This window comes from Bufo gargarizans, chromosome 2 (assembly GCF_014858855.1).
Source record: "Bufo gargarizans isolate SCDJY-AF-19 chromosome 2, ASM1485885v1, whole genome shotgun sequence".
Lineage (NCBI taxonomy): Eukaryota > Metazoa > Chordata > Amphibia > Anura > Bufonidae > Bufo > Bufo gargarizans.
The window spans coordinates 349,647,778-349,667,403 of NC_058081.1; the positions used below are offsets into that span (position 1 = coordinate 349,647,778).

The following is a 19,626-nucleotide window of genomic DNA, read 5'->3' on the forward strand; positions in this document are numbered from 1 at the left end:
GGGACCTGGCTGCTATGTATGCCAAAAGTTTACTACAATTTGGCACAACATTTTGGTTCAATGTAAACCAGTCAATAGGTAGTGTAAAGTTAGAAGAATGTGTCTAAAGATGTACCAAATGTATCATCCAGCCTGAGCCACTGTCTAAATATTAGTAAGTGCAGTAAAACTGCCAAAGGGTACCGGGTAGCAGCACCAAAAAATTGACAATAGAGAAAGACTTTATTACAGAAGACAGTCCAATGATGATGGGTTTCGTGGTTAGGCTTTTTCTTCAGATGACTAACACCTGTCCTAGGAATCTGAAGAAGGAGCTTAACCTTGAAACTTTGAATGCCGAGGATGATACATGGATACCCCAGTGGCGTAATTTGCCTGCACCTCCTGCTCCCTTTAGAATTAGAATTTTTTAATATTATTTTCAATTTTTCAGTTCAGACACAGACTGATAAGAGAGAGACCAAACCAACAGAACTGATTCACTCATCCTTAGTCTAAATATAAGACAGGGAAAAATAAGCATATTAGTTATGCTCCGAGATATAACTTGAAAATCCTCAACCCAAATTTGACTGAACAGTGGCATTGGCCGTCTACCCCTCTGTTATTTATAATACAAGTGTCTTCTTCAGCTGAGACCTTCGCACTCCCTAAAGTTACAACCCTGATTGCATGTGCATGGCAAGTATCAGGTAGAGGCCAGTTTTATTCATGCTCAACTGCATTTCTCCTTGATGTAATGCCTTATGATGAATCCATACAATCTCAGTAGTACTTTGCTATCTCTCATTGTTTATAAATTTGTGAAGAAACCACTTATTCCTGAAGAATGGTTACAGACGTCTGACAGGATGTGCATTGTTGGCCTCTTTAGAGAGTTCTCACTTGAACTTTGTTCTCATCAACTCAAGATTGTTCATCAGCTGTGTAAGAAAGCCAGCTGTGCCCAAGCAAGCATTTGTACCCTCAAGGATGGTAGCTAGACGCCACCGTAGGGTCAATAACCCTCTACAAACACAGGAAGCTCACAAACAAACAGATGTAAGCACCACTTAATATATGAAACTGTTTTTGATGGATGCAAAATGCCTGCACAAGCAAAGAATTGGGTTCATGTAGCTGTACTAATGCAGAGATGCTACGCGACCATTTTCTTCATATGCATTAATCATGTACAACATGTTTTGTCTCTTTATAATTGTCTGCATTTTTCCCACAGGAGGTCATACAGCTGGAGAAACAACAGGGGGGGCAGATGTTAGACGAGCCACGGATCTTACATTTTAAGGATAGTTATCACAATCTGCGCCTTTCTGTGCACGATATGCACAGCACCATGTGGAAGAGCAAACTCTTGGCTAGCTACCAGGTATATTTGGCATCTTGCTATGCTATACAACATTTCAGCACAATAAATATGATTAATGACAATTGGTAGTATATGCAATAAACATTAATATTAGAACTGGTTAAAGCGTTTACACTCCATTGCCTCTACTTCAGTTTCACTATGGTCCAGGCCATGTTCACATGACACGGATTTGTCATACACAAATTCTATGTGGATTTCTGCCACAGAAATGTGTGGCAGAAACTCAGATTTCTTCAATTCCATGTGGAATCAGCACCAATAATGAACACGCTGTGGATTTTATAGTCTGGAGTCTGTTCCTTTTCCTGCAACGATTTATAACCCTATTAAATATCCCCTTTCACATGCATAGCTGGCAGAATATCAGCAGAACGAAACTGCACCTAAATCCTGACATATCTGTAAAGAATAAATCAAGGCAACTGGACCTTACTGTAGATTTCTTGAAAGCGTTTCACTCGTTCTACCAACGAGCTTTCTCAATTCTGAATTGAGAAAGCTCATTGGAAGAACGAGTGAAACGTTTTCAAGAAATCTACAGTACGTCTAGTTGCCTTGATTTATTCTTTACAGATATACCATGACCTGGATAAATGAGAACCTTCACAGACCTAAATCCTGACAGAATTCTGAACATTTGAAGAAAAGAAGGTGTTACAGCAGCATCTCCAACAATCTACTTTATTATGGGTACTGTCCTCAGCCTTTGTCAAGCATACAATACAAATCAATTAATTCCACATATAAATAGTAAAACACATATACCGCCCCCCAACAGTCCACTCCAATCATCAATGTGTGGGTAGATACATGCTGTCCAAAAGACTATCGCATTGGGCAGAAATCTCAATGCTTACTTTCCATAGTTAATGATTGCACCTATGATCTTACCTCAAAGAAGTTGTCATGGCGGAATGTCACGGCACACTCTCAGCTACCTGTTGGCGTCCATCAAACACTACCGCGCAACTTTGCTTGTTTCTGGCATGTGATCATAGCAACCTTGCTATGGCAACCTTGCTATGGCAACCTTGCTTGTTTCTGAACATGTGATCATAGCCTTAAAGACCATCTGTCACCATGATCAGCCCTATTAAACCAGGCATACCGGTGACTAAAAGGAGCCTTATTGCTCTTCCATCCATATTACTGATGCAGAGAAATGCTTATTTTTATGTAATTGAGGTGCTTGGAGCACCAAGGGGCTGGCTTAGCCTCTTGGAGCACTGCTTCACATCTTCCTCTCTCTGGAGGATGACTGATCTGAGATCTTCACTGTGCTGGCACATGTGTGAGACTTCAGGGCCAGGCATAGGAACAGCAAAGATACCTGGTCCTGTCAATCTTACTGAGAGAGAGTGTCAATGGAAGCACTGCTCACCTATTTTAAATACTCATTTCTCACACCTATGAGCAGTCAGCAGGAGGGTCTGTTATGAGATTGTGGATTTACATGCTTCCCTTGTAGCTTACAGTCCATCATCCTGTCACTTTCAACACTGCAAACATCTCACACGGTGTTTTAATGCCAGAGAATTTACTGAGGAATCTGCTCTGACTGCTTCGGCAGCACTAAATAGAATGTTTAATACCTGTTAAGGCAGTGGGAAGACGGAGCAATGGGCACAACAGATAAATGTCAGGAATAGCCGAGTGCGAGCAGGACAGGCAGAGGGAGCCGTCCATAGAGCAGTCATCACAGCAGAGGTAGGAGACTGCCTTGAGAAGCAGAAATCAATGATCTGGCATATTGTTATACGGGCACTCTACCAGATCATTAAGGAAGTGGTTAGTGGGGGGCTCTAGAGCTGCTAGGACCTCTGACTTTGGACTATAAGCCACAGACACTCTTTACCAAGACTTTTTTTCTTGCGAAAAACATGCCCTACTAACTCTGGAATAAGCCAGTTACTAATAAAAACAGGCCATGATTACAGTCCTGCTCCATTGTGATGTATAGGAGTTATGAAAAAATGAGAGTTGTTATTCCCCCCGTTCATAATTCTATGACATGTCCTAAATGTTGTGCTAGAGAGTGAATCAGGTAATCACTAAATAACTCAAATAATGTTATGTCAGGAGGCCATTATTAAGGTTGGATCTGTCAATGCACAATATGAATAATATCCATATGACTGCTCATAACAATTGAATGTCTTTATACAGGAGATCCCATTCTATCATATCTGGAATGGAGTGCATGGGAATCTTCACTGCACTTTCACACTAGAGCGCTTCAGTCTCAACACATGTGACCTGTCCTGCAGGGTTTGGGTATGGCAAGTGGAAGGAGATGGTCAAAGTTTCAACATCAATATTAACCTAAATAAGGTGAGATAATGCACAGATATACCTTAGATCATGTGAAAATGAAAACACAGCTTTGAAGACTGCACGAGCAGGATTTACTTATGCTTTCTGGTCATGGAACCCTCTGACAGCCAAGGGAACAATGTCCCAGGATGCAAGGTTGATTTTGAAGGGGTTTTATGGAAAAAAAATATATATTTATATATATTTTTTATATCTTGATATCTTGTATATGTAAAAATGAGTTTCTGTCTGTTCTTTATGCGCAACCAAACAACAGGAACGATCTGCACACAGGTACATCAGGTGTCCGTGAAGGTTTTAGACTGGGTCCCTGCTTTCTAGGAGTTACCGTTCCTGAGATATTCCCAAAAAATGCAAATATTGCAACATCAACATGACCTGCATTAGCCAATAGAAGCCTTCAGGTCTTTCTCCTCATATCCCAACTGCCATACACACGGTCGCGTGGCCCTTATCAGCCAATAGAAGCTCACAGGTCCTTCAGTTTCGACATGCACACAGTTTTACCCCAGATTTTCATAACAACCCAGCCATTTTTCTTCACTGCTGTAGGTCACCTTTAAAGGGGCAGAGCGCTGTGGATGACACTGTTAAGGGAGCAGAGTGCTGTGGATGACACTGTTAAGGGAGCAGAGTGCTGTGGAGGTTGCAGTTAAGGGGACAGGCTGCTTTGGAGGTCACAGTTAAGGGGAAGAGTGCTGTAAAGGTCACTGTTAAGGGGGTGGGTTATTGTGAAAATTACTGTTAAAGAGAAGGGGTACTGTGGAGGTCACTAATAAAGGGTTGGCCGCTGTGGAGGTTACTGTTAAAGGGGCAGGTGCTGTGGAGGTCACTGTTAAGGGAGCAGGATGTTGTGGAGGTCACTGTTAAAGGGACAGGCACTGTGGAGATCACTGTTAAGAGGGAAAGGGACTGTGGGGGTCACTATTGAATGGGAAGCCGCTGTGGTGGTCGCTTTTAAGGCAGCAGGGTACTGTGGAGGTCACTGTTAAGGAAGCAGGGTACTGTGGCAGTCACTATTAAAGGGGCAGCTGCTGTGGAGGTCACTTTTAAGGCAGCAGAGTACTGTGAAGGTCACTTTTAAGGGAGCAGGGCACTGTGGCATTCACTCTTAAAGGGGTGGGTGCTGTGGAGGTCTCTGTTAAGGGGTCAGGGAATGGTGGAGGTCACAGTTAAGGGGACGGTCAGCTATGGAAGTCAGTGTTAAGGCGCGGGGTGCTGTTGAGGTTACTGTTAAGAGGGAAGGCTGTTGTGGAGGTCACTGGTAAAGGGACGGGCACTGTGGCGGTCACTGTTAAGGGGCAGGGGACTGTGGAGGCCACTATTAAAAGGGCAGATGCTGTGTAGGTCACTGTTAAGGAAGCAGGGCACTGTAGAGGTTACTGTTAAGAGAGCAGGATACTGTGGCAGGCCTTGTGAAAGGTACAGGCACTGTGGAGGTCTCTGTTAAGGGGGCTGGGAACGGTGGAGGTCACAGTTAAGGGGGTGGTCTGCTATGGAGGTCAGTGTGAAGGGCCGGGGTGTTGAAGAGGTCACTTTTAAAGGGGCGACCCCTGTGGACGTCACTGTCAAGGGAGTCGGGTGCTGTACAACTGACTGTCAAAGGGGCGGGATGCTGTGAAGGTCAAAGTTAAGGGGTGGGCTGATGTGGAGGTCCCATTTTAAGGAGGCAGGGCACTGTGGGGGGGCAGTGTTAAGGGTTGGGGGCTATGGAGTTCACTGTTAAGGCGGCGGGATGCTGTAGAGGTCACTCTTATGGAGGATACTGTTGATATCCTTTAACAACACAGAAACATTAAATGAAATACAAAGCCGGGTCCTTCTGCTAGTATATATATATATATATATATATATATATATATATATATATATTCGAACCATGTAACCCCTACTGATCAACAGAACCTAAATTGGACTGAGTTGCAGTACGACATGTGTAAGATCAAGTTATTGTGCTTGGATAAATGTTGTACTGCTGATTGGTTGGGGTTTAGGAGTCAAACCTCGACCAATCACACTTTGATACGCAAGAATAAACAAATCCAGCAGCAAGGAGTGTTCCAATAAAATCACAACTTCTTTATTAAGGGTACAGGGATATAAAGGTAAAATATATATATTTATATATATATATATATATATATCTCACGGCGCGCATATTTGCTCTACTCGTTTCGAACACACCTGTTTTTAATCATGGCCTGCTATGCTCGAAAAGCTTTCACTATTTAAAACACATCATCAATCACATGATGAAACCACAGCTAGTATCTTGAATCACCATTCTGGTTAACTGTTTAGGCAAGAGAACACATTATATCAACCTACAGGCCCTCCTGCTGTTGCAAAACTACAACTTCCATTATGCTTGGACAGCCTCCAGCTATTAGGGCATACTGGGAGTTGTAGTTTTGCAACAGCTAGAGGGCCACAGGTTGAGCATCCCTGCATTATATCAGATGGAAAACACAATATGTGAGTTATTAACAGCAAATCAAATCTAACCTCTGATTTAAACTTTTGAGGAATCTAGTATTTAGTACAAATACCCCAATTATTTTTTCTATTAGTTATTTTTTTTTTTGTGAAATCCCCTTCCCTAATTGGTCTATAAACCTGCTCTACACCCTAGAAAAACCTATACCTTGGACTCTTAGGTGGGTAGTAGTACTGTATGTCCCATATATTGAACATAATACCTGTTGCAAGTCACCAAACAAAGTACATTGGTGGTATTGCAATTAATGTAAGACATCATGTTGAAAATCAGTTGTTTGGCACTTGACCTTTGACAATTTGTTGGCTTGACAAAAGGACAAACCTTGCATTTTATTTGACCACATTTGTAGGAACCTGTGGCGAAGGTCTAAAAGCAATCCACTTGTCTCTGTACATACTGGGTGATAAAAATAAACTAAGGGGCACATTTATTAAGACCGGGGTTTTAGACGCCGGTCTTAATAAAGCTGTGCACTGGAGGTGAATCCGCTGAAATTAAGAAGAGGCACCAGCCTCTTCATGACTTCGGCAGATCCCTCACCACTTCTAAATGTATAACCTTTTTAGGCATAAATAACTCCTTTGGAACAGAGATGTCCAACCTGCGGTCCTGCAGATGTTGCTAAACTACAACTTCCAGCATGCCTACACAGCCTACATCTATCAGCCTACAACAGGACATGGTGGGAGTTGTAGTTTTACAACTGCTAGAGAGCTGCAGGTTGGGCGACCCTACTTTAGAATATCCCCCCTGTTTTGTCTCATAACTCTCCTGAGAGCCCTATCTAGAGTCTATTTGGGATACTGTCTGATTCATAATTTGGGTTTAGGCAAGGCAAGTGGAAGGAGATGGTCAGAGTTTCAATATCAATGGTCATCTAAATAAGGTGAGATAAGTCAGCTTGTCAAATATGCATCCTGTTATATTTTAAAAAATTGAAAAAACACAGCTTTGCAGAATGCAGGAGCAGGTTTTATCTATTTTGGCCTTTCACTGAACCGTTAAAGTTCTACAGCCAAGGGAACAAACTGGGGCATACATAGAAATCATTGGGCCCTAAAGTAAGAATCTGAATTGCGCAACCATGCCCCATCCCTAGTCCTTTCCACTACCTTTTCCTGGTCCCTCCCACTACCCACACTTGGCCCCTACCCCATCTCATAAACTCTGCCTGCTGCTTCATATCATATAGTCTGCCATAGCCCCATGAACTGTGCCTGCTGCTAAATAATATATAGTATGTCATACTCCCATGAACTGTTCCTGCTGCTTTGTATTATGTAGTGTGTAAGTCGCGGACAGAGAGTACTCCCTAGTATACAGCAAGTCCACACGGGTTGATAAGGAAACTTTGTACTTTTATTTCTAAAAAAATCAAACCTAGGAAACACCACGGAAACAACAGTATGGCAATATATGTATTTACACTTCTGTGAGCACTCACCCTGGTGCTGCGCCACTCGCTGGAATATGTAGGGAAAGGTGTTTCCCAAGTCAACTATAGGCAAGACCGGGTGTACGACTGCCAGAACTATATTATCTCCTCTTAGTGCTATTGATCCGCTGTAGTGTCTGCAGAGCCATCCTCCAGTGGCACAGCACGGGGTTCACAAACTTATCACCCAGCAGAGTATCAGACTCAGACCTGCCGAGACCTCTATAGACCAAAAAACCACACAGCAATACAGAGATACACAGAGTATCTTATACTCCAGACACAAAGTGACTGTTCCTGTCCGGCCAGACAAAACTAACTGGTGCCGCACACAGCAGAGCCTATAAGTCGATACTGTGCCGCTGATTCACCGGTGTAGGCCTACATAGAAACAAGTTGATCCTCAACCTTTAGTGTGAACGCTGTTCACGACTCACCAGATTAGGATCTGCTATGGCTCACGGCACCGGCGGAACCCTTCCTTCCTGAAGTCGTCCCAGGTGTCCTGCACCACAGGTCCTTGTCTTTTCTGTTTCCTTCACTGAACACCCTTTTCTCTCCCCTGCAGCCTTAGAACCCAGTCCAGCCCAGCTCACAAGGGACACAGCGGCATCTGGTGGCTGGAGTTAGTACTACTGGCAATAACAGTCTATAAGTTCATAACACTGAACTGATGCAGCCTGTGTGTTTCATAGGAGCACCCTGGAAATAATCCCAGCTCACATGAAGGTCCACTTAAGGGTATATCCTCACCCTCTCACAAGTGTACCATAACCCCCATGAACTGTGCCTGCTACTGAATATTATATAGTATGTAGTACTATATATTATATATTATATAGTATGCAGCACTATAGTATGTAGTACTATTATATAGTATGCAGTTATGTCTATCTCTATATTATATAGTATGTCATACCCCCCTGAACTTTGCCTGCTGCTGTGTATTATATAGTGTACATACTGCCATGAACTGTGGCTGCTGCTACGTATTATATAGTGTGGCATACCACCCATGAAATGTGTCTGCTGCAGTGCATAATATAGTGTACCATACCCCGCATGAACTGTGCCTGGCTGCCTGCTGCTGCTTACTATGCAGTGTGCCATAACCTCCCAATTAACTGTGACTGCTGCTGCTCCCAAACTCCCAACCCTCCCCAATCCACAGTCTCGGTCCCCAGCCCCCATGAACTTTTATTTTGAAGATGTGGTAAGCAGTTGACTTTCCTTACTGTGTGTTAGCTGGCTGTCACTATGGTACAGTGCAGCAGTCAGGGCCCAGGGTAGATATTCACACACAGTGATGGACTGGTGTCTGCTGTCCCTAGCCTCAGTCAAATGGCAGCGCCCTGATGGTTGTCATGACAGCCCCATACCTTGCAAATTGGGGGCCTGCAGCAACGGAGGCCCCAGGCTAGGTCTCAGAGGTGATCTGTCAGTGTAATACAATGACAGTCAATGAAGTACAATACAGTATGTATTAAGCTGAATTGAAAGAGGGATCAGACCCTAAAATGTTAAAGTAACATAAATAAATAAAAAACACCAAAAGCTTTTAAAATGTTTCTAAATTCTATGAAATGCCTGTGGGGTCAAACAATCAATAAATTCCTTGAGGGGTGTAGTTTCCAAAATTGTGCCACTTTTTGGAGGTTTCTATTAAGGGTACCTCAGGCTCTCTTTAAATGTGACATGGCACCCCAAAAACCATTCCAGCAAATTCTGCCCTCCAAAAATTATATGGGGCTCTTTCCCTTCTGATCCCTGCCATGTGCCCAAACTGCAGTGGGGTTTTGGTGTGTTCAGGAGAAAATACAAAATACAAAAACTCTGTCCAGTACAACAGAGGGAGCTGCAGACACCGGAGCCTATACCGGGCGAACGGAGCGGCGCCCAGACATACTAGTAAGTGCAGGGGGACCCCTGGGTGCAGCTATGCCCACTGATATAGTTAGTTAAACTAGTGAAAGGTCCTCTTTAATTCATTAATCATTATATCAAAAGTCCTGAAAAGTTGTTAATAGCTGTTCTAAAGTAATTTACAGTGTTTCTAGCATAAGAAAATACTACTTTCATTATTTTATGCCTGCATGTTGTTACTGGCAGTGGGTGTGGAACCACTTTGCCAACCAACCAATTTGACTTAGGGATAGTCCTAAGAGTGTTATCCTGGTAGTCCCTTGGTTTTCACTCTTTAACCCTTATACAGGGTTCTGGACTTCTCTGCAGGGGAACCACCAGACTGCTCCTCTTGAAATAGTTCCAGCGTGGTTGGTTAGAGTAAGTAAACAGACAGAGCTTGGTACATAGGCAGACAAACAGAACAGCAAGCTAGAAAGCCTAAGGGTCAAAAACGCTCCCCTGGGAAAAATGCCTTAAATTTCTTTAGCTGACCAGGAGACTAGTGTGCATGTACACTGGGTTTTAAGAGCCAGAGAGAGTGCACGCACTAGGAACAAACATGTGTCTCAATGGCGCAGATACTAATCTGTGCTGCTGGGCATGGGCCATTGCACCTCACCTGCAAGAGTCTTCTCAGATGTATCATACAAAAATAGGAAAAATTTCCAGCACCATTGCTAATGGACAAAAACATCTTCCTTTATTAATCCAAAATGAAGCAGAGTTTTCTCATTATGGTGTATAGCCTTATAACAAGCTGTACTGCCATGCTCTGCTCTGGTCCTTCTCTGACAAGCAGAGCAGAAAGCGATTTCTCTTGGCTGCTCTGTAGTGAACAGAAAATCATTATGCAGAGCTCTGGCAGAGTGACTGTGCATGCGTGTCCACCAGCGCTCAGCTCAGTAGATAAATGTGCACATTACTATAAACTTTGACCAGGTAAAACCTTACTAAATAAGTCAATGTCATAACAGCATGTTCATTGTTTCTAATCTACACAGTGAATATGATGTTTAATGCTGGGGAAATAACATTATTCATATTACCATGTCAAGAATGCCTGAACTATAAAAAAAAAAAAATATTCCATACAGTAATGCCGTAACAGGAAAAAAAAATCTAAATGTCGATTTTTTTTTTTTGGGTGCTCTGCCTCCCCCAAAAAATGAATAAAAAGTGATCAAAAAGTCATAAATACCCCAAAGTGGTATCAATAAAAATTTCAGCTTGTCTAACCAAACAAATTATAAATATAAAAAAATATATATGGGTGCCAGAATATGGCAGTGCAAAGAAATTATTTCCAAGTTTTTTCTTTTATAAAAAAATAAAAATATTAAAACATATGGAAAAGTATATAAATTTGGTATTCCTGTAATCGTTGTGACCTGAGGAATAAAGGTAATGTCTCAATTTTGCTGCACAGTGAACACAATTACATTTATTTCCAGTTCCACCCGATTAATCATTTTTTTCTCCAGTTTTCCAATGCAATGTATGGAATATTAAATGTTGTCATTAGAAAGTACAACTTGGCCTGCAAAAAACAAAAGCCTGATATGGCTATGTGAATGGAAAAGTAAAAAGAAAAGGACTGTGGTGAGAAGGGGTTAAAGAAAGTAAAGAGCGACGCAGCCATACATACGAAGTACATAAAATGTTTAATTGTTTACACATGACATGACATAAGAGTTAATAGCAGAAACTGCATGAAAATGAATCCCCTCTATCAGGCGTAGATGTCAGTGTACTGGGTCATTCTCTTAGATTGGTATCCATGGTAACGTTTTACATACACTTTGAATTACTGTATGATTATAGATGTTATTTCTATCACAAAAATCAAATGCCTTATAATATACGTAGCTCTGTACATACTGAATTCATGCAGGAAATCATGGTAAAGGGATGCACATATAATAGAAATAAGTAGGAAAAAGTAAGTACGTTTATAGTCATAAAAAAGAAAATGAAGAATGAAAATGCCAAATAGGACGTTATGCTGTGTGAGGAAGAATACTACACATTGCATGGTAAAAAGCGCATGCAGCCATATATATGTATACGTGTGAGGATCCACATTGCCGCAGTGTGCGCTGATGACATAAAACAAGTCTGTGACGTAACAGTCGCTGTCAGTCATACTGCAGTCCCACTCTCATTCAGCTGCTCACATTTCAAACATTGGGGTCTACACTGACTGGGTTTTCCTTCTCTTCTGCAGCCTGGCACAGCAGTGACATCACCACTGGGCCAGGCCTGGAGGAGAGAAGGAGCGCAGGGAGGTTAGCTGTGGTCAGTGAATGAAGGAACTGTCGTCTCCCCTGTATTGATGGAAGCGCTCATAGGTGCCGGCCTCCCCCTGCTCGGCCATTCAGATTTATGAACCTTCCTGTCTCTTTATCTCTTTCTTCCTTTCTGTAGATAATCCAGAGATTGTGAATCTTTGTAGCTTTAGTCCAGTCTTGTGAGGAATGGAGTACATGGAGTTGCTTCCTCACTCTTTCTCTACTTGCTGGAACCCTCTAGGCTCAACAGTAGATGGATCTAGGATCCACACCCAAGCTTCCTGTAGGGGATTCAATCTATCACTATCATTCTAGACATTACCATGCTGGGTATACAGAGCATAAAATGACATTAAAATGCATGATAAGCATTAATGGGGTACTGCACATATACATTACAGATACAAACCTCTGCTGCAAAGTAATCAGGTCCCAGCAGTGTAGAGGGAGTCCAGGGGAGCAGAGGAAAGAGCCTTGCTGCAGACTCTCTCCTTTGCTTCTCCTGACCATCCCAACAGAGTAGCTAGCCAGGATCAAGATACAAACAGTAAGAAGGAAAACGGACAGTAGAGGGAGGGAAAAGGCAAGACCTCCAGACACCTTAATCCTGGACTACAGATCTCTATTTGACTACACCAGTGCAAGTGCCGTGCAATCTGCCCTCCAGCTTTGACTATTTTCTGTTATGACTATTACATTATTATGGCTATTAATTATTTGATAAAAATATGTTTATTTCAGGAAAATCGACCAGAAATATTGTTAGATGAAGCAGAAAAAGAAGCAGCAGCTTTGGTGGGTCCCAGCGCCTTCAAGATCCCCTTCCTAATGAGACAGAAGATCATAACAAGCTTAGATGAGCCATCCTCCCATGGTGCAGAATGGAGAGTGCTGGCTCAGAAGCTAAATTTGGACAGGTAGGATAAATTATATGGTACAATGTGTGCAATTGCTCTCCCTGCAAGCAATCTGAATGTAGAGCATGGCAGCTACCGTCTGTCAGCTACATATAGACTGATCTTTGCAGCGGTCTACATTCTAGTAAAAACATAGTAGATATTTACCTAAAATGAAATTCACTAATATGTTAGCCAAAGTACAGGAGGTACTTTCTCAGCGACCTCACTACTGTATAAGGGTCCATTCATACGACCGCAAAAGGGTCCATTCAGTGGGGCCGCAAAAGATGTGGACAGCACGTGTGCCACCGTGTGCTGTCCGCATCCATCGCTCCGTTCTGTGGTCATTAAAAAAAGATAGAGCATGTCCTATTCTTGTCCGGACAAGAATATATATTTCCATCATATGGCTGGGCATGTGCAATCCGCGAACTGCAGAACACACGCGGCCAGTGCCCATATTTTGCGGATCCGAAATTTGCAAACCGCAAAACACTTATGGTCGTGTGGATGTACCCTAACAAATATGTCTTTTTTTTTTTTTTGTAGTCAGAGTATATAATTACAGAAAATTTAGAAATAGGCATAGACTTTAGTGACAAGGGGTCAGAGCCCCAAATGGCTGCTTTCTTTTAAAAATACATTTTTAAATGTTGTCTATCTGCAGCCACCACTAAGGCAAACTTTGAGATTCATAAATACTTAGTGGAAAATGTGAAGAATTTGTATGCAGTAAATTCCTGCTAGTGGTGGCTGCTGGCAAACCCGCAAAGCAGAGTTTAGTGCCAGGCCACTCTCACCAGGGGACCGTCACTTGAACTGCCTCTATGCAGATGTTTTACTAGGAGTATCACTGTCAGGAAGACCAGCAGGAAAAATGGCAGATTCAAAAATGGCAAGGCAATGGGATGACCCATGCTGATTGGAAGATTACATAGTACTCTATATTATTAATATGGTGAGTATATAGTAGTAGTGTGTTACATTTTAGGGACACAATATCTGCTATTATTATGGGACACTAACATTTGTATTTTGATAACTAAATGACTAAATTTGGGTTTTAATATGCCTGGTACTATTTCAAAGACCTTGGGCTTTGTTCTGGCCATTACTCAGATTACTGTGTATGGTCTGGAGGGAGCTACAGAGAAGAAGTGGTGGCTAGACCAGTGTGCAGTCTACGATCAGCAATGGAGCTCCCCAAGCCATAACATAATATAGTGAGCCAAATATTGCTAATCAGGATTTCTTGAGAACTTCATTCTCTGTGATTGCTTCTAAATAAGCATGCTGTGATTGATCTTTTATAAAGATAAAAAATAAAGAATTTGATCATGCATAGCAATCATTTAGATTATTATGTTATGTTATGGCTTGGAGATCTGCATTGCTAAAGATAGACTGTGTATTGAGATGAGGGCGGTGGAACTCCGAAGCAGGGAGCATGGAGGTATACTGAAACCCAGTTTTTATGGACCAATGTGACTAAAGAGCTCTACCACCATAATATATTTTCATGGATATCAGAATGTAATCTATCTATATTCTTATGGGAAAAAAGTATTGTCCAGTAAAGTATCAAGCATACCACGATAACACATTTTCAATTATATCACTAATAGTGTTGAGCGAACCCGAACTGTAAAGTCAGGTCCATACCGAACTTTACGATTTTGGGTACCCGGGCCCGAACTGGAACTTTGCCGGAAAAGTTTGGATTCGGGCATTTAATAAAGCTTGTTGAAAGGCTGCAGGGCAGCCAATCAACAAGCTTTTAAGCTGTGGGCACTTAGAAGCCATCACAGCTGTGGGCACTTAGAAGCCATCATGTGACCCAGCCTCTATACAAGCTGGATCACGTGTAGCACCGACCATCAGCTCTGAGTAGTGCAGGAACAGACAGCTGAAGTGAGGGATAGTGTTAGGAATCTCAGCTGCCTATTTGTTCTGTTGGTGACCTATAGTGAATTTTTTGTGGGTGCTATACACCAGCTTTGCACCCCTGACAAAGAAATAAAATAATTAATCTGGCTGTTAATTCTGTGGGTGACACAGAAATATAATAGTTAATCTGTTAGTTTGGTGGGTGAAATATATCCAATTTTTGTGTGAGATACACCTGCACTGCATCCGTGACAGGGAAATTGATATAGTTAATCCATCTGTTAGTTCAGTGGGTGAAATATACTCAATTTTTGTGTGAGGTACACCTGCACTGCATCCGTGACAGGGATATTAATATAGCTAGTCAGTTAGATTGGTGGGTGACATATACCCAATTTTTGTGTGGGGTACACCTGCATTGCATATCTGACAGGGAAATAAATATAGTTAATTTGTCTGTTAGTTCAATGGCATACCTGACAGGGATATTAATATACCATATTTTTCGCCCCATAAGATGCATTTTTTCCCTCCAAATATGGAGGAAAAATGCCCCTGCGTCTTATGGGGCAAATACTAATAACCTCTTCCATAATGGAAGCGCTTATTAGTACCGGAGGACCAGGAAGCAGTGAAGGCTCTGTACTCACCGCTCCCTGGTCCTCGGCTGTTGGCTGTGAAGGCTGTGCACAGCGTGAGGGTGCTCTGTGACCTCACACTGTGCGTGTCAGATCACAGCACAGCCAACAGCAGGAGAAAGAGGATAGTGATGTAGGTGAGGAGTGGCTGCGTCCAGGAGCAGGAGAGGTAAGTGCTTTTTTATTTTATAAAACATGAGGCGGCTGGGGGCATAATGGCTGATGAGAGGCATAATGGCTGATAATGGGGGCTGAGAGGCATAACGGCTATGAGAGGCATAAGGGCTGATTATGGGGCCTGATGAGAGGCATAACGTCTGATTATGGGAGCTGATGAGAGATATAAGGGCTGATATGGGGCTGATGAGAGGCATGGGGGCTGATATGGGGGTGATGAGAGGCATAGGGGCTGATATGGGGGCTGATGAGAGGCATGGGGCTCTTATCAGAGGTCTGATTGGGGGTCATTTACTTTGAGGTCTGATTGGGCATCTGATTTAAGGTCTAAATTGGGGTCTTATTAATATTGGGGGTATGATTGGGGCTGTCAGCTGAGGTCTGATTAACATTGGGGGTCTGATTGGTGGTCTGACCTGAGGTGTAATACAAAATATTTTTTTCTTATTGTCCTCCTCTAAAACCTAGGTGTGTCTTATGGGCTGGTGCGTCTTATAGGGTGAAAAATACGGTAGTTAATTTTAAGATTGATGTAGGACATATTTCCATTCTTGTTGTGGGGTATACACCTACACTGCATACCTGACAGGGAAATAAATATAGTTAATCCGTCTGTTAGTTCAGTGGGTGAAATGTACCCAATTTTTGTGTGAGGTACACCTGCATTGCATACGTGACAGGCAAATTAATATAGTTAATCCACCTGTTAGTTCGCGAGTGACCTCAAAGAATGAGAAGAGCATCAAATAAGGGAATGTGGCTCTGATCATGATGCTGCTGGTGTTGGTGGAGCGCCTGTTGCAGGGAGAGGACTTGATTGATCTGTGCCAGCTACACGCCCAAATGAAACATTTTCCTCAGGTGCATGTAGGAGACAGAACGTTCAGAGTTATTTTGTAGGCCTGAATACCGGTGGTGAGGCCAGAACAAAAAGAGGCGTTAGTAGATTGGGTTGCTGATAGTGCCTCCAGTTCTTTCACATTATCTCCCACCCGGTCCACCGCTAAAAGTGCAGAGTTGGCATCTGCAGCCCATGGGCATCTGTCTTTTACCTCATCCCCGGTGGACATGGGAGGACCACCACAGCACGTCTTTGATGAAGACGAAACATAGGTGTCAACTGCTGAGGCTTTCTGCAGTGTGCAGACCAGTAAGGAGGACAGGGGTGAAGAGTGGGTGGAAGATGATGTGGAGGATGATGAAGTCCTAGACCCCACATGGAATCAAGGTCATGTGAATGACGAATGCAGTACAGAGGAAGAGGTGGTGGTCACACAGTGCCAGCCGCACAGCAAAAGAGAGAGCAGGGTGCAAAAGCAGAGTGGTCGTCCCCTAGCCAGTGCGCCTGCTACTGGCCACCGCACCCAGGAACTGAGCACACCAAAGCCAGCTCCAAGGAGTTCCCTGGCTTGGCAGTTCTTAAGACAATCTGCTGATGACAAGATGCGAGTGGTTTGCACGCTGTGCAATCAGAGCCTGAAGCGAGGCATAAATGTTCTAAACCTGAGCACCACCTGCATGACCAAGCATCTAAATGCAAAGCACGAGCTGCAGTAGAGTAAACACCTCAAAAACCACAAAAAATCTCAGGCTCCATTTCTGCTGCAGTCTTGGCCTCTTCCTTTCCCCCCCCTCCTCTGGAGTGACAATGGCACCTGCCACCCCACAAACAGAGGATGTGGCAGCAATGCTACCACCTCTGTCACCTTCACCAAGCATCTCCACACTGTAACATGGAAGCGTTCAGCTGTCCATCCCCCAAACACTGGAGAGAAATAGGAAGTACCCCCCTGCCCACCCACGATCCCTGGCCCTGAATGCCAGCATTTCAAAATTCCTGACCTTTGAAATTCTGTCATTCGTATGGTGGAGACTTTTAAAAAACTTATGGCGGTGACTGTCCCACAGTACATGGTTTCCAGCCGCCACTACTTTTCCAGGCAAGCCATCCCTGCCCCGCACAACCAAGTGGCAGCCAAAATTAGGTGGCACAAAATTAGGTGGCACAACGCCATCTGTGGCAAGGTCCACATAACCACCGATACGTGGACTAGTAAGCACAGGCAAGGACGTTATATCTCCCTAACTGCACACTGGGCCTGAGGCAAATACAGTGGGATGCAAAAGTTTGGGCAACCTTGTTAATCGTCATGATTTTACTGTATAAATCGTTGGTTGTTGCGATAAAAAATGTCAGTTAAATATATCATATATGAGACAGTAATATTTGAGAAGTGAAATGAAGTTTATTGGATTTACAGAAAGTGTGCTATAATTGTTTAAACAAAATTAGGCAGGTGCATAAATTTGGGCATCACAAAAAAGAAATGAAATCAATATTTAGTAGATCCTCCTTTTGCAGAAATTACAGCCTCTAAACGCTTTCTGTAGGTTCCAATGAGAGTCTGGATTCTGGTTGAAGGTATTTTGGACCATTCCTCTTTACAAAACATCTTTAGTTCATTCAGGTTTGATGGCTTCCGAGCATGGACAGCTCTCTTTAAGTCACACCACAGATTTTCAATTATATTCAGGTCTGGGGACTGAGATGGCCATTCCAGAACATTGTACTTGTTCCTCTGCATAAATGCCTTAGTGGATTTTGAGCAGTGTTTAGGGTTGTTGTCTTGTTGAAAGATCCAGCCCCTGCGCAGCTTCAGCTTTGTCACTGATTCCTGGACAATGGTCTCCAGAATCTGTTGATACTGAGTGGAATCCATGCGTCCCTCAACTTTGACAGGATTCCCAGTCCCTGCACTGGCCACACAGCCCCACAGCATGATGGAACCACCACCATATTTTACTGTAGGTAGCAGGTGATTTTCTTGGAATGCTGTGCTCTTTTTCCTCCATGCATAACGCCCCATGTTATCGACAAATAACTAAATTTTAGTTTCATCAGTCCACAGCACCTTATTTCAAAATGAAGCTGGCTTGTCCAAATGTGCTTTAGCCCACCTCAAGCGGCACTTTTTGTGCTGTGGGTGGAGAAAAGTCTTCCTCCGCATCACTCTCGCATACAGCATCTCCTTGTGTAAAGTCGCCGAATGGTTGAACGATGCACAGTGACTCCATCTGCAGCTAGATGACGTTGTAGGTCTTTGTTGCTGGTCTGTTGGTTGACTCTGACTATTCTCACCATTCGTCGCTTCTGTCTATCCGAGATTTTTCTTGGTCTGCCACTTCGAGCCTTAACGTGAACTTCCATTTCCTCAATATGTTCCTAACTGTGGAAACAGACAGCTGAAATCTCTGAGACAGCTTTCTGTATCCTTCCCCTAAACCATGATGGTGAACAATCTTTGTCTTCAGGTCATTTGAGAGTTGTTTTGAGACCCCCATGTTGCTACTCTTCAGAGAAAATGAAAAGAGGAGGGAAACTTACAATTGACCCCCTTAAAAACTATTTCTCATAATTGGATTCACCTGTGTATGTAGGTCAGGGGTCACTGTGCTTACTAAGCCAATTTGAGTTCCAATAATTAGTTCTATAAGTTTTGGAATCAATAAAATGACAACAGTGCCCAAATGTATACACCTGCCTAATTTTGTTTAAACAATTATAGCACATTTTCTGTAAATCCAATAAACTTTTATTTCACTTCTCAAATATCACTGTGTGTGTCTCCTATATGATATATTTAACTGACATTTTTATCGTAACAACCAACGATTTATACAGGAAATCATGACGATTAACAAGGTTGCCCAAACTTTAGCATCCCACGGTAGCAGTTTGGCGCATGTCCTTCCACCACCGAGGATTGTAGGATGTTTCTCTTTGCCTCCTGTTGCCTCCTCCTCCAACTCCGCTTCCTCCACTACCACCTCATCAGGTCAGCGTAACACCTTCACCACCAACTTCAGCACAGCCAGGGGGAAACGACAGCAGGCTGTTTTGAAACTCCTATGTTTGGGGAAAAAACTCACATCATGCAGGAGCTGTGGACTGGCATGGAACAACAGACCGATGAGTGGTTGGTGGCACTGAGCCTCAAGCCCGGCATGGTGGTGTGCAATAACGGGCCAAATCTAGTAGCAGCTCTGGGCCTAGCCGGTTTGACGCACATCCCTTACCTGGCACATGTGCTTAATTTGGTGGTGCAGAGGTTCCTGAAAAATTACCCCGATATGTCAGAGCTTCTGCAGAAAGTGCGCACTTTTGGCGTTCTCACCCTTGTTTTGGAGTTC

At 43.1% G+C, this 19,626-nt stretch overlaps 1 protein-coding gene across 1 annotated transcript in view; it reads left to right on the plus strand.

The window, feature by feature from the left end:
* UNC5A (unc-5 netrin receptor A) overlaps positions 1-19,626 on the plus strand; it is a 554,915-nt gene that overhangs the window by 514,421 nt on the left and 20,868 nt on the right. The window contains 3 exon segments of the mRNA XM_044277435.1: positions 1,220-1,369; positions 3,539-3,703; positions 12,576-12,751. Of these exon segments, the coding sequence (XP_044133370.1) occupies positions 1,220-1,369; positions 3,539-3,703; positions 12,576-12,751 (491 nt within the window).